This window comes from Anopheles nili, chromosome 2 (assembly GCF_943737925.1).
Source record: "Anopheles nili chromosome 2, idAnoNiliSN_F5_01, whole genome shotgun sequence".
In the NCBI taxonomy this organism is placed as follows: Eukaryota; Metazoa; Arthropoda; class Insecta; order Diptera; family Culicidae; genus Anopheles; species Anopheles nili.
In genome coordinates this window covers 28,340,001-28,352,483 of record NC_071291.1, presented here as the reverse complement: position 1 = coordinate 28,352,483, position 12,483 = coordinate 28,340,001, and the positions used below count along the sequence as shown (strand labels likewise).

Sequence of the window (12,483 nt, the reverse complement as noted above, 5' to 3'; positions counted from 1 at the left end):
CCGCTTATTGGCGCCGGTAAGTGTCCTCGATAGGGGTGTAGTTTCCCTCCCACAGTGGGGGTGGTTTTTCTTCACCAACTCTCGATCGTGAGGCTGCGCCCTGCCAAAAGGGTTGGTTGACTTTCCACTGCAATTGAAATGCTTACGCAAGGAAAATCTCGTCTCACATCACCAGCAAGGAGGCCATGCGCCTAGCGAGTAGCGATGGCTGACGTTTAACGTCAAGGCACTGCAAAACGAGCATGCCAGTTTATGCTACTGCGTTCACCCTTAACGCACTGCTCGAATATCGTGCTGCTCGAAACGGAGAGCACGCTACTTAGAAACTACCGGCACGAAGCCGATGACATAAGCCAACTTCTGAACCGATCGATCGCTAACTTAATTATGCCTTCATATGTCCTTTTTTGCCAGGTGATCGGACTTCTCGGTCCCACAAGGCACGATCACACGCTCAGTGAAGGTTCCGATCGGTCGAGGCATGATAGGGAGTCGCATAAGAGCGGGGAGTTCGTGTGCACGCTCCCAGGCAGCCGCCATTTTGTTTTTTTGTGGCACGATGCGGCATTGGTGGATCGAGCAGTTCCCGATCCCGGAGCAGTGTCCCGCCCTTTTACCCCACAAAGCTCACCACCCAGACCAGGGGTTGTTTCATTCATAATCGACACCCTATTGAGGTCGTTCGTTTGCCGACGTGAGCCCTTTTAGACTGGGGGTTTTTCTTTTCTTTTCTTTTCTCATCCACCCCCGGGGGTTGTCACGCGCCATCTACTGCTCGATCGCCGGCACACACACGCACACCTAATTGGGTTCATCCCTCACAGACAGATCCGCTTCGGTTCCGGTGGAAAATATCGCACCAACTAAACCAGAGAGATTCATTCGAGACTCGCGGAACGGCATTCGTCACCGCGTGGAACACCGGAAGTCGTGGGTGGAAAATCGCCGGTGTGCCACCCATCTCGCTCACTCGCACCACACCGTAGCTAACTCCTGGCCGCGAGGCTAGAGTGCGATTGTGTTCGTTCACCATCCACCAACCGCTGGTGGCGATGTGTACGTGCCGCGAGTGCGCCACCGTGTATGCAACGAAAAAGTGCATCCCACATGCACACACAATTGCAAGCACGCGCCCCACCCGGCGTGCCGGTTGGTGGTGGTTTCTCTTTCCACGGGGTGGCATCGGTTCTGTCGGTGTGTGCGTGTATGTGCCTCCCATTCGTCATCTTGGGCTGTGTTTGGGCGCCATGCAGCTGCATACGGTGCACTGCTGCCTTTCGCTGGTTCACCGGGCTCGCCTGTGCCCGCGAGCGTTCTGGTGTGCGTGCGTTCGTCCATCTTTTTCTCGCAACCGATCGCGTTTCGAGCAGTTTTTCGCAACTGCGACGGCGTGCGTCGAGCAGCCGGAACCGGTGTGCGGTGCCGGATGGCTTCTTTGGTGGTGGCATTTCGGTTCGATCGTCTTGCGTGCGTGCACTTCGGTTGGGTGCGTGCGTTAGCTCGAAGGGAAAAGCTCCCTTGCGACCGGGTCCTGCCGGTTTTGCTGTGCGAAAGTGTACTGGTGTCCGCCGGTGGTCCGTGATTTCCACACGGTGTTCGGTCCGTTTTTCACAGTGATCTTTCATCGGAAAGTGTGGAAACACACACACGCTTTTCCGTCGCCACCGAGGTCGAGTTGGAGCTTTTTTTTGTGTGACCATTTCCGCTTCTGCAAGCAGTGAGTACGATCCAGTGCGAAAACGTCGGTTCAGTTACGTATGTGTTCGAAGGCGCGACTCGACTGTGTTCCGATTCGGGAGTGAAAAGCTTTGGTGCTGTTTAGTGGAAGATCACACGTTAGGACGCTGAAACGAAGCCAAACCTGACCGTTAGTGTTCTGGCCACTACAAGGCGTGTCCGGGTCTTACCTTGGCTGGAATGATGCTGGAAAACGGCGCAAGCAGTTCGTCTGGCAAGTGCTCAAGGCCACTGTGGGCTGTTAGGTTGCGAAATGAGCCCGGGGAAACACCGGTTTTCACCTGCGACATCGGCCTAGACCTGCCTCGTCCCAGAACCACATTTTTGCATTTTAATGAGCGCTCGTAGGGATGGCCCGGGCCAGGGCAACGTGCTGTCGGATCTTTAATTCTTCTCCGCTGGCTGGGTGGAAACTGAATGCTAAAAAAATATCACCGGTTATCCCCTCAGGAACTATATGTAACACTAGTTTCTGGGTTGTTTGAATGTCTTTTTTTTGCTGCTCCTATCCCTTTTGATATGGCTGTACTTTTGATTTATTTTGAGCCTTATTGTTAACATAATCCCTCCGAGGCGAGCAGAGTATGAATGAATTTTCTGTGAGAGTGAATCTATTTGTGGCATACTCCCGAGAATCGCCTTCCAGTTTACAAAAACCATCCACTGCTGAGTCCTTACCAATCTCTCACATAAAAGGACTTGTTTCGAACGTTTGAACCAGTTTTTTTTTCGTTGTTTGTACGGGTTGATAAATCGCTGAAAAAAATGTGCATATTGCATTCAGTACAAAAAAGAGTTCCTGTTTCGGTACTTGGTATACGATAATTTCTTTTAGTCAAAGAAATAAAATATTGCAATCATTTGCACAAGCATTCTCCCCACTCCAGGTACGGAAAAAGGATGCGACGTTGCGCGCTCATTAAAAACACTTCTTACCAAGCGGGTTATTTATCGACCTGAGGCACAAATCGAATTTATAGCGGAACGAACGCAGACACCCCCGGTTCGGGACAAACACCATAAATCGTTCCGGAAGTACGGTGGAGTTATGGGGTGGGGTGGAAACAGGACACGAACCCTCGATTTGAAACGCCCGCCGGTGAAAAAGAAAGCTCCATCGGTGGAGAAGGAGTAGCGGTGTCCTTGGCTAGCCGAAGATTCCCGACACATCCGGGTGATGTTTTTCCGGCGACTACCAGCAGAAAACCGAATGTGGCTAGATCGGTTGTGGGTGTGTGCGCGTGTGTGCTCCATAGGGATGATTGCAATTTTCATGTTTCACTCGCGCCGCTGCACCGCTGCACTCACACATCGCTGCTTCGTCCTGCGGATAGGTCCTGCGGTTGTTGGCCAGCTGCGCCAGTGCGCCTTGGCGACGGGCGGCCTTCCGTCCGCCGAGAAAACGCGCACAAACACACCCACACACACACACACGCACACAAACAAACACTATCCTATCCAGTCAACGTGCGCCCTCCGGGTAGTTGCCGTCTAAAAATATCGATTTTGTCTGCGCTTTTTGTCTGCGTCTGCGAGGCGAGGGAAATTCCATGAAAACTCCTGCCCGAGTGGGTGGGGCAGCACGATGCGGTTGTTCGGTGGTACGGTGGCGAAGGGTGGAAAGCGTTGGAGTGAGTGTTGGCTCACACCGTCTAGCCGTTGGGGTTGGTCAGAGCCACCGTTGCCGCGAACCCCGCAAATGGACGGGAAAACAGAGCGTGTGAATGAGATGGGGCGAGTTTTCCCGACGATGGTACGCACACAGTGCCGCGACTGACCAGGACGACGTGGTGGGGTTCCAATACCAACACCACGGCACGTGCGAGCCTGCGTGGCTACGGTTGTCCTGTTCCTGCCCTACGCAATGCTGCCGCCTGCCTGGAGCATCCGCAAGTCGGGAAATCTTCGCCCCGAATTTCGTTCCGGTGTGGCGTCACAGTGTGTGTTTAAAAGTGGGGTGAGTTCGTCTGCCCCATGTTTGGGCTGCGCTTTCGCCGAATTTTCCCACTCGGGGGATCGTCTGGTGCGGTGGCCATGGGTAGTCGGCCGGAGCGGCCATGTGCACTCACGGGAAAAGACGAGGGACTATGTGTTTCCCGTTGCGCGAGTCCGGGAAAAGCGAGGAAAAGCGTCCGCGCGGCTATGTAGCAGACGCCGGCGCACCACCACACGTGCGAAGTGTGGGGCGATTTTTCTCGCTTTTTTCGCTCCTCAACAGCGCTTCCGGGTTCTCATGCGGTGGGGGTGGTACATGGACGAGAAAATCGATTTATATACAGCTGACGGAGTTTTCCTTGCGTCTCGCACGAGGAAAAACCTTCCGAGAAGACGGGCTGCATGGCGTGAGTGGGGGGGTGTAGCAAATAATCCTCCCTGCACTTCCGCACACCCACACACACACACACAGAGACATACACACCGATACACATTCGGAGCCTTTTATAATTAAACATCTCGAGCTCGGGTTCGGAGAAATTACTTTTCAGGTGCCAAAAGTCAGGTGACAGCAGCAGTTGGCGGAGCTCGGCCGGCGCCATGGCAACAGGCTTCACGAGTGTCGGTGCGCCTTGTCGTTAGGGACAAACGCAGTAAACAGTGGTGCAGTGTCGCCGTGCAGGAAGTCAATTCGAGTTAGCCGTGCGGTGAAGCAACACATCTCAAGTTTTACGTGACGCCCGCCGTCGCGGGTCGGATTCAGTCGGATGCAATAAATTGCAGCGTGTGGAAAGGAGCGCTTCGAGTGCGTGTGTGCGGAAACAAGAGGTTAAATTCCAAACTACCATCGAACCGGTCAAGGATCTAAAACTAGAAATCGAAAGAGAGAGCGAGAGAAAGTGTGTGAGGTTGATAGAGGAAAAAAAATCGGAAAATACTATTCACGAAACGCGCCTTCAGCTTGTTGGCAGATTTTTTTCGAATCTTACGAGTTCTGACAGGGAGAAGTTGAAGGAAAACCACGCTGGGCAAAACCCCGCAGTGCCGAATCGCAGGCAGGGTGCAGTTTAGAGAAACCAAAAAACAATGAAAAGACGCTTGGAAAATCTACGGAGACACAGTAAGATTGTTTAATTGCTGCCCCGTGGGGCACATGTGGGGCATATTGTGATGTATTACCTTTTGTCCTGTACACCCCAGTACAAGGGGTTGAAGTACGACGTGTCGATGAAAACATTCCGCAAGATTACTTCTTAGGTTTCGCATTATCGGCTATTAACCATCGCTCGGGCGGCCAAAGGTTACTACGATAGAGCGTGATGTGAATGTTTTCAGAATGCAGCCATATCTATTTCTTGCAAATGCATGGCTCTAGTTTGCCAGCACTATTAAGGGCTGCGTACTTTAGCTAGTAATTTATTTTTCTCCCGAACGCTTGCTGCAGATTCCAGTGCAGAGTTTTTCCTTCCTACAACGCCAAATCTTCATTGATCAACTCGCTTCCATGGGGGATTGAGGAGTCTGGAAATGAGCATAAGAATAACAAGAGAAGCTGATTAAAGCGAGACGGGAAACGTTAGAGTGAGAGCGAAAAATAGAGACAGACCAGCCTGCGTTGCATCACTTTAAGATCCGGGCGTCCAGAAGGTGAATAACCTCCACGACGCACGGGCGCGCACTCGCACACCTACATGTTTGGGGGGTGTTTTCGGCAAAAGCGTCCGACCATATGTGTGTGTATGTGGGTGCGTGGCACGGCGGAGTTGAGGATCTTTTTCGCGTTCTTCGAAAGCTTTTTGTAGGGCGCGCGCGCACGCGGCCAAATTCGCGGTTTGTGTTCTTGCGCTCTCAAACATCTCGCTTTGGCGTAGCGTGGGGCATCTTGCGCAAATGGGACGAGCTGCGAGCTGAAAGAAGCGATTTAGAATGGAGGGAAAAATAAAACATCAAAACATGCTCACGTACACGCGCACCCAGCGAACCACGAGAAAACAAGAGCATCAAACTCGCGAACTCGCACTGATACACGCGCATAATCCTTTTGGATGGGGGGAGGGGACACGGGTCTTGGCAGTGCGGTGAAGGGTGGGGCAGTGCGCAACATTCGCGAGATAAGTTCGCGAATTTTTCGCGAATTTCACGGCACACCAGCGCATGACGACGATCGGCCGGTCGGTTGGTTTGGTTCGATGCGCGAATTCGCTTTTCTGACGCGCGCGATCACACACTCACACACACACGCACACACACAAGCTCTGGTGCACGACACAGTTGGCCGAATAAAGGTGTGTGAACTAAGGGTGGATTTTTTTTTTCTTGTGTCCAAAAAGCCTCCCTGAGTGGTTGGGCTCGATGTAAGGACCCACAGTACTCGCTTTATCGGTGGCTGCTGGTTATCAGATAAACCCGACTGTTGGTATTGATCCCTTCGTGGCGTGTAGTTGTTTTTTTTTTGTTAGTCCACCATTTGTTCCAATTTTCCCCTCGCAGGAATAAATTAATCGCTTGAGGAAAGCCACACCAAACGAGACGGGCACACGTGCCTCCAAATGGTCAACCTTTTTTTTTTTTTGCAAGGGAAACGACCAGCTCTAGGGCCCTCCCTGCCGTGGTGTGTGGGGTGGTGCCGATGATAGTGTGCGCGAACACACAACGCACCCAGCCACAGATCAGCAGCCGAAACCGCGCGTAGTGACGATAGAATGCTCCGTTGGTGCGCGCGTGGTTTGTCGGACGTGTCGCTGCGAAACGGTGGTCGCAAATTCACCACACTAGGGCACGCCAGTGAGAAAGTCATACCCTTCGGGGGTATTCCTGGAGCCGCAAGGATCCGGCAGGACACTGTGGCAGGAAGGAGGCTGTATTGGATACCGCTGCCTGTTGAGTCGCTGAGGTGCGTAGGAGCCGCAGAAAACGAATCATCGCCCAAAGGGAGAGGGCACACCCATCAACCCCCTGGAGGGTGACTTAAACTCTCTGGCCATCGGGCTCCCAAACTCCCGACCCATTTCAAAGGTCCTTTCGAGGCAGGATGTCAGGAGCAAACACAGCAAAGGGTCCCGTGTACGAGATGTGATCGAAGAAACGGCGTATCTGAAGGTCATTAGACTTAAGTTTTTTGACCTCTCCTGCCGTTTGGCTGTGTGGTGGACCCACACACTGACACGCAGGGGTGGGTTGCTCCACCGATTCGCGCCCCGTGTGTGTACAGGCCACGTGTTGTAGTGGTGGTGGTGGTGGTCGATGCCAAAAAATCCGCAACCAGCGATGGCGGCCCGCAGGGGGTTGCAAATGGGGGTTGCAAGTGGGACGCGAGAATCGGCGCAGTCGGTTCACTACGCTACGCGCACAAATCTCAATTCTATGTTAGAGTTCGATTGCCACTCAGGCTCACGTTCCTTGGGAGCATTTGTTTGTTTCTTTGTTTGGTGTCCCATCGCGGGCTGTGGCGGGTTTCTGGCGGGTGGCGGATGACATAGGGGTGGCTTAGTGCGTGAAACCGTGTACATGCGTAGGTGGTTAACGAGCAAAATTTTTGCGTAAAATGTGTGCTCCAAATCGTCCCAACTGGACTCGACTTTCCCGAAATTTCCGCACCACACCACCACATGGAGCGAATTTGTTTTACGTTAGAACAGGCGTGCTTGCTGGTATAAGTGTTTGACTGTGTGCCCGTGTGTGTGTTTGTGTGGGGGCAGGGGGGGGGGAGGTTGATGAGACACTCGCGAGAAACCAAATCGATGTGATATTAAAAGATCTCTAATTGTACGCAACAACACACAAATATCGCACATAAACCTCCAAAAACAAACAGGAGTTTAATTTCAGGACACTTTTTTTTCAAATCTGCTGAACTAAACGTGGCGTGGCAACATCGTGCCAAATTCTTGCCGCTCGAATACACACGCACGCGTTCTCTCACGCAACCGAAGCAATCTCGCGCAAGGGGTGGTTTGGATGGGGGTTGAAAAGAGGGATGAAGATGCGATGAAGCCCGTTGCGCAAGTTTTTTCGCGAACTCACTTAGCCACTGCCAGCTCGGAAGCCGTGTTAGTGTGGTTGTGTGCGAAAAATGCTCCCCACTGTGGGGCTTATGCGGGCAGGAAGCGCCCCAAGCGTACTGCAGACGCTTCTAAATTTTTGGCACTCATAAAAAAATCCACGACGACTCCACACACCCACAGGAAAGCCGGGTCACTCACGGATGGCCGCCATGCCGGCTTGAGGGAAATTTATTTTTCGCAACATTCACATCCTTTTGTTTTCGCCAACAAGCTCAAAGATATGTTTTTCTTTTATTTTTTTTTCGTTCACACACGCGGGTACGCTTTGAACAGATGTTTTCAGGTCCTTTTCCGAGCCCAAAGGCTATTACTTGGGTTTACGTGCGACACCATGAGTTCCCAAATGGACGGGTTGCTACATTGCGTGCAGCGAGCAGTTTGGCGTTTGATTGAAGAATTGATTAAGAAAAAAACACAAGAATTTGCTATTCCGCACTGCATCTCGCTCTCGTGGCCACGCATTCTTATGTTGAACGAGTGCTCACTCGCTCACTAGCTCAAACCGGATAAGATTGTTTCTTTGCCTTAAACACGTTCTGATCTACCTTGCCGGTGATGGGCATGATGTGCTTTGCGACTAGCGCGATTACAGCATCGCACTAAGCTCAAAATAACATTCCACCAGACACACCGTTTGCGCTTGTTTTCACTTTCAAAGAAACCTCTCAAATTCGCGCATTTCCGACGCTAGATACAGCCCAACTGCGAACAAGCGAATCCGCCGAGAAAGGGGCCAAACTCGAGACCGTAAACGTGGTCACCACTGCACCACTCGTGCGTGCTGCTTCTGGTTCGCGACTAGCAAACTGGTGCTGCGACGGCGCCGCGGTTGCCAACGAGGAGACCTTGGCCTCGATTTTTGGGGGTCTTTTCTGCCGAAATATGATTATTCGCGCACGCACTCTCTCTCGCACACGCACACACGCACAGGGTGCGTGGATCGCGAAACGCATGTCGCACTCGTTGAGACGGCAAACCGCGCAGAGCATGCGTTTCGCGTTTCACGTTTCGCATACACTAACGCGGAGAAGAAACGCGCAACAAAAAAACACCCCTATCGAACGAGATGCGAACAGCTAGCCGCGTGAAAAAAAAGAAGCAGCAAAAAAAAGCCACCCCAACCGTCCTTCGTCTAATAGCATGCGCGAATTAAGAAGAAGAGCAAAAAAAAACGGCACACACAGTGCCAAACGCACCACCCGATTTGCACATCTCGCTTGCTCTCACTTTTCTAGGCCAACCGATTACGACCCGTGCGCTAGTATGCTCACGCACCCGCGAGTTGATGCGACCTCTGCACCACTACACGCGGCGCGAACGCGGCCCGTCGACGTGACCTACTTTGCGAAGAGACGCGCGAATTTTTGCTTACGCACCAAACGCGCGGCCTAGCCGCGGTTGTGGTGACGCACCACGCACACCGCTTCTGCGAACGCGAATGAAACGATAAGGCCGGTGGCAGTACGCATCGCGAGAGTGCGAGCGAGAGCGCCTGGGTTTGCGATTTTTGAAAACGCACACCGCGCGACGGCGCGGCAGAGTTTGGGAAGTTCGCAAAAAAGATCCACCGTGCTTGGGGCGCGAATGTGCGTTGGAAAAGCACCGCACGCATCGGCTGGCAGAGTGCGAACGCGAGAGAGAGAGTGCGTGAGCGAAAGGCGACCTGCCATGCCAGATGTGAGAGAGCGCGATTAGATGCGGGAGAATGCGTACGGTCTAGTTCACTGCACGCACCTCGCATGTGGTGAGACATCGCGTGGTGAGATGAGAAACGAGCGTGAATCTAGTTTCGCCTCGTAAGATCGTCTGTTATTTTCGCTTTTCGCCATTGTTGTGTAGATTTTTAAGGTTTACGAAGCAGATTTAGCTGAAAATCTGCTCTGAAATGTTTTGTGTTGCGTTCAACAAAGTTAACTAGTTAAGCTAAGTTTAGGGAAGAACGAAAAGAGATCCGTTTCGACATTTTGTCGTGGGTGATGACATATCTCACAATAGGCTCATTAGTTACATGCGGTCGATTGAATTATCAGAAGGTGGGATGCACAAAGGGTTCTCTAAAGTGGGTGTTCTTAGTGTGCGAATAAGTTGAGCATGAAAATTGAAATGTTATAGTGCCTAAAAGCGCGCACCTCAAAATGTAGACACACAAAAAACGTATCCTTTACACTGACCGTGTTTTTCCAATTTGCATTTCCTCCACAGAAATGGCCGAAGGTAATGGTGAGGTTGTAGAAGAGATGGCAAATCAGAAGTCCGGCGAAGGTGGAGACGGCGAACGAACGCAGGACTACTCGAAGCTGCTGGAGTATGGATTACACAAAATGGTAAGCATTAGCCCGCAGGGCCACCCGCCCAAATTGGTCATTCCATCCTCTGACACGCGTTGGCATTCGCCTCACATCCGCAGGTTGCCGGTCGGTTGGATGACATCTACAAAACCGGCAAACTCGCCCACTCAGAGCTCGACGAGAGGGCGCTGGATGCGCTGAAGGAATTCCACGTAGAAGGTGCCTTGGACGTACTGGACCAGTTCCTAGAGTCGAACCTCGAACATGTGTCGAACAAATCGGCCTTCCTTTGCGGTGTCATGAAGACGTACAGGTAGGTACACCGGCAGTGGCCACCCTTTTGGGGACTCACGGGGAAGATATGCCTGTAAATGCGGAGCACACATGCTAATGCACCCACTTCCGTTCGCCAGACAAAAAGTTCGAGCCACACAGCAAGGACAACCGGCACCCGCAGTCACAGTGCAAGCGAAAGGACCCGACGAGGAAAAGATCAAAGCCATTCTAGAGCGTACGGGATACACACTGGACGTAACAACAGGTACGCTATAACTGGGCAACCGCCCAAGGAACCGTGGCCGGGTACTAACGCATCCTTTACTCTCTCATCCCCCAAAGGACAACGCAAGTACGGTGGGCCACCGCCGAACTGGACAGGGAACACGCCCGGGAACGGCTGCGAAGTGTTCTGCGGCAAAATACCAAAAGATATGTACGAGGACGAGCTGATCCCGCTGTTCGAGAAGTGCGGCAAAATTTGGGACCTTCGGCTGATGATGGACCCAATGACCGGCACCAATCGGGGCTACGCCTTCGTTACCTTCACGTCCCGGGATTCAGCCTCGAACGCCGTGCGGGAGGTAAGTGCTTTGGTGTTCGATTCGCTCACCCTTTTTTCCGTGCCGGATAGTGGAGCGCGTTGTGTTAAACGTTATATGTACAATTTCGATCCCTCTGACCTGCGCCGTCCCAACCCTGCGTGTCCCCGTGTCTGTCTGTATCCTTTCGACCTTTCCGACCCCGACATCCTGGCCTTCTCCCTTCGTCAGCCAGTACACGATTCCAGATGATGTGTGGTTTTTTTTTAGTTTCGTCTCTATAAGCTTCTCTCTAGTCTCTATCTGCTCTAGTTATGGAAATTGACCAACTTTCATTTGAACTCCCCCAACAATATTGTCCCTAAGCTTTCCCGGTTTTCCCATCGCTCCGTAGTTCCTCTTGTACCCGAACTTCAATGCGCACACGTTCTACATGCGCCCCGTTATCATTTTATTTCGACCCCTTTTAAACCTTTTCCTATCAATTATAGAACTGCCTTCCACTGCTCCCTGTAGATGTCGTTTATTTTTTTATTAATACAACTTGTTTGCACACAAAAGAAACAAACGGTGAATTTTTACTAATATTTATTGGAACACAGGACAGGAGTATGTAGATTCTTTACTTTTGTTTTTGTTCCGTTGCCACCAAACAAAGAAAAATGTAAACTAGATCATTAACAAGTTGGGAAACAGCAGCCGTTATCGTGTTGCCCATGTTAAAAAGGTACGAAAAAAAACAAAAGCAAAAAATATCCCCTATAACATTATGCAATGGTGGACTTCCGTTTGACAAAATGATGGTGTTAAGTAGATGGTGATTGGTAACTTTAACTGTATGTCGTTGTTTATATGGTAGGACCATTAGTGAGTGGGTGCCTTAATGTACTGTACTGCTTTACACGTGGGACAAATCGTAGGCGAACATTTGGCACTGCGGATAAGGTAACAATTGGAAAAGAACAAAACCAAACACATTCACACGCCTACGGACGGCCGAAAGGAGTTTCCAGAAGGAGTGTTTTCCCCAGAATTCTCAGCGAAAGGAGTCACTTAATTGCGATCGACATCTCAAGATGCAACATCCCACTTCACCCATGTGCACTCACCACACAATTACATGTACGAACGAACATTGCTAGCTCGTGCGGTGCCTGCTGCCATGTGCAACCACGTTTCCACCCCGTATGCATCGAGCCATATGCATCACGCATGCCGATGCGCACACACCCGTGCTGATGTCCTTGCAACGATCAAACGTTCATCCTTACACGATCGAACCCCCCCCCTGCGTACCGTTATTAACTGTTATCGATTCCATTTGAGTTGCGCTAGGGCGCTGCCCTTCAGCTCCACTGCAAGTTGCAGCTCAACGCGGTGGTGCAGCAAAACCTGCAGGATCTGCACGGGCCATCTGTGCAGCTGACGGTGCACATGGCGTGTCCCGCTCGCTTGGCCACGTCTCACAAGATGGACGCCAGCGAAGGAACATCCTGCGAGCGGTGGCCGCAAAATGTAGCACACTTTGATCGCGGTGGCACGTGCGCCGTGAAAACGGGAAAGCGCGAAATATGATTAATCTTTCTACCCTTTGCCAGGCCTCCCTCGATTTCCCCCGGCTCCTTCCTTCAGCCGTGTGCA

At 51.7% G+C, this 12,483-nt stretch overlaps 1 protein-coding gene across 1 annotated transcript in view; it reads left to right on the top strand.

Moving 5' to 3' along the window:
- Positions 1-4,331: 4,331 nt before the first annotated feature.
- LOC128720722 (heterogeneous nuclear ribonucleoprotein R) overlaps positions 4,332-12,483 on the top strand; it is a 19,609-nt gene continuing 11,457 nt past the window's right edge. Inside the window, exons 1-5 of the mRNA XM_053814415.1 lie at positions 4,332-4,500; positions 9,939-10,060; positions 10,144-10,337; positions 10,438-10,565; positions 10,643-10,884. Coding sequence (XP_053670390.1) covers positions 9,941-10,060; positions 10,144-10,337; positions 10,438-10,565; positions 10,643-10,884 — 684 coding nt within the window. The 5' untranslated portion in view covers positions 4,332-4,500; positions 9,939-9,940. The remainder of the gene's footprint in view (positions 4,501-9,938; positions 10,061-10,143; positions 10,338-10,437; positions 10,566-10,642; positions 10,885-12,483) is intronic.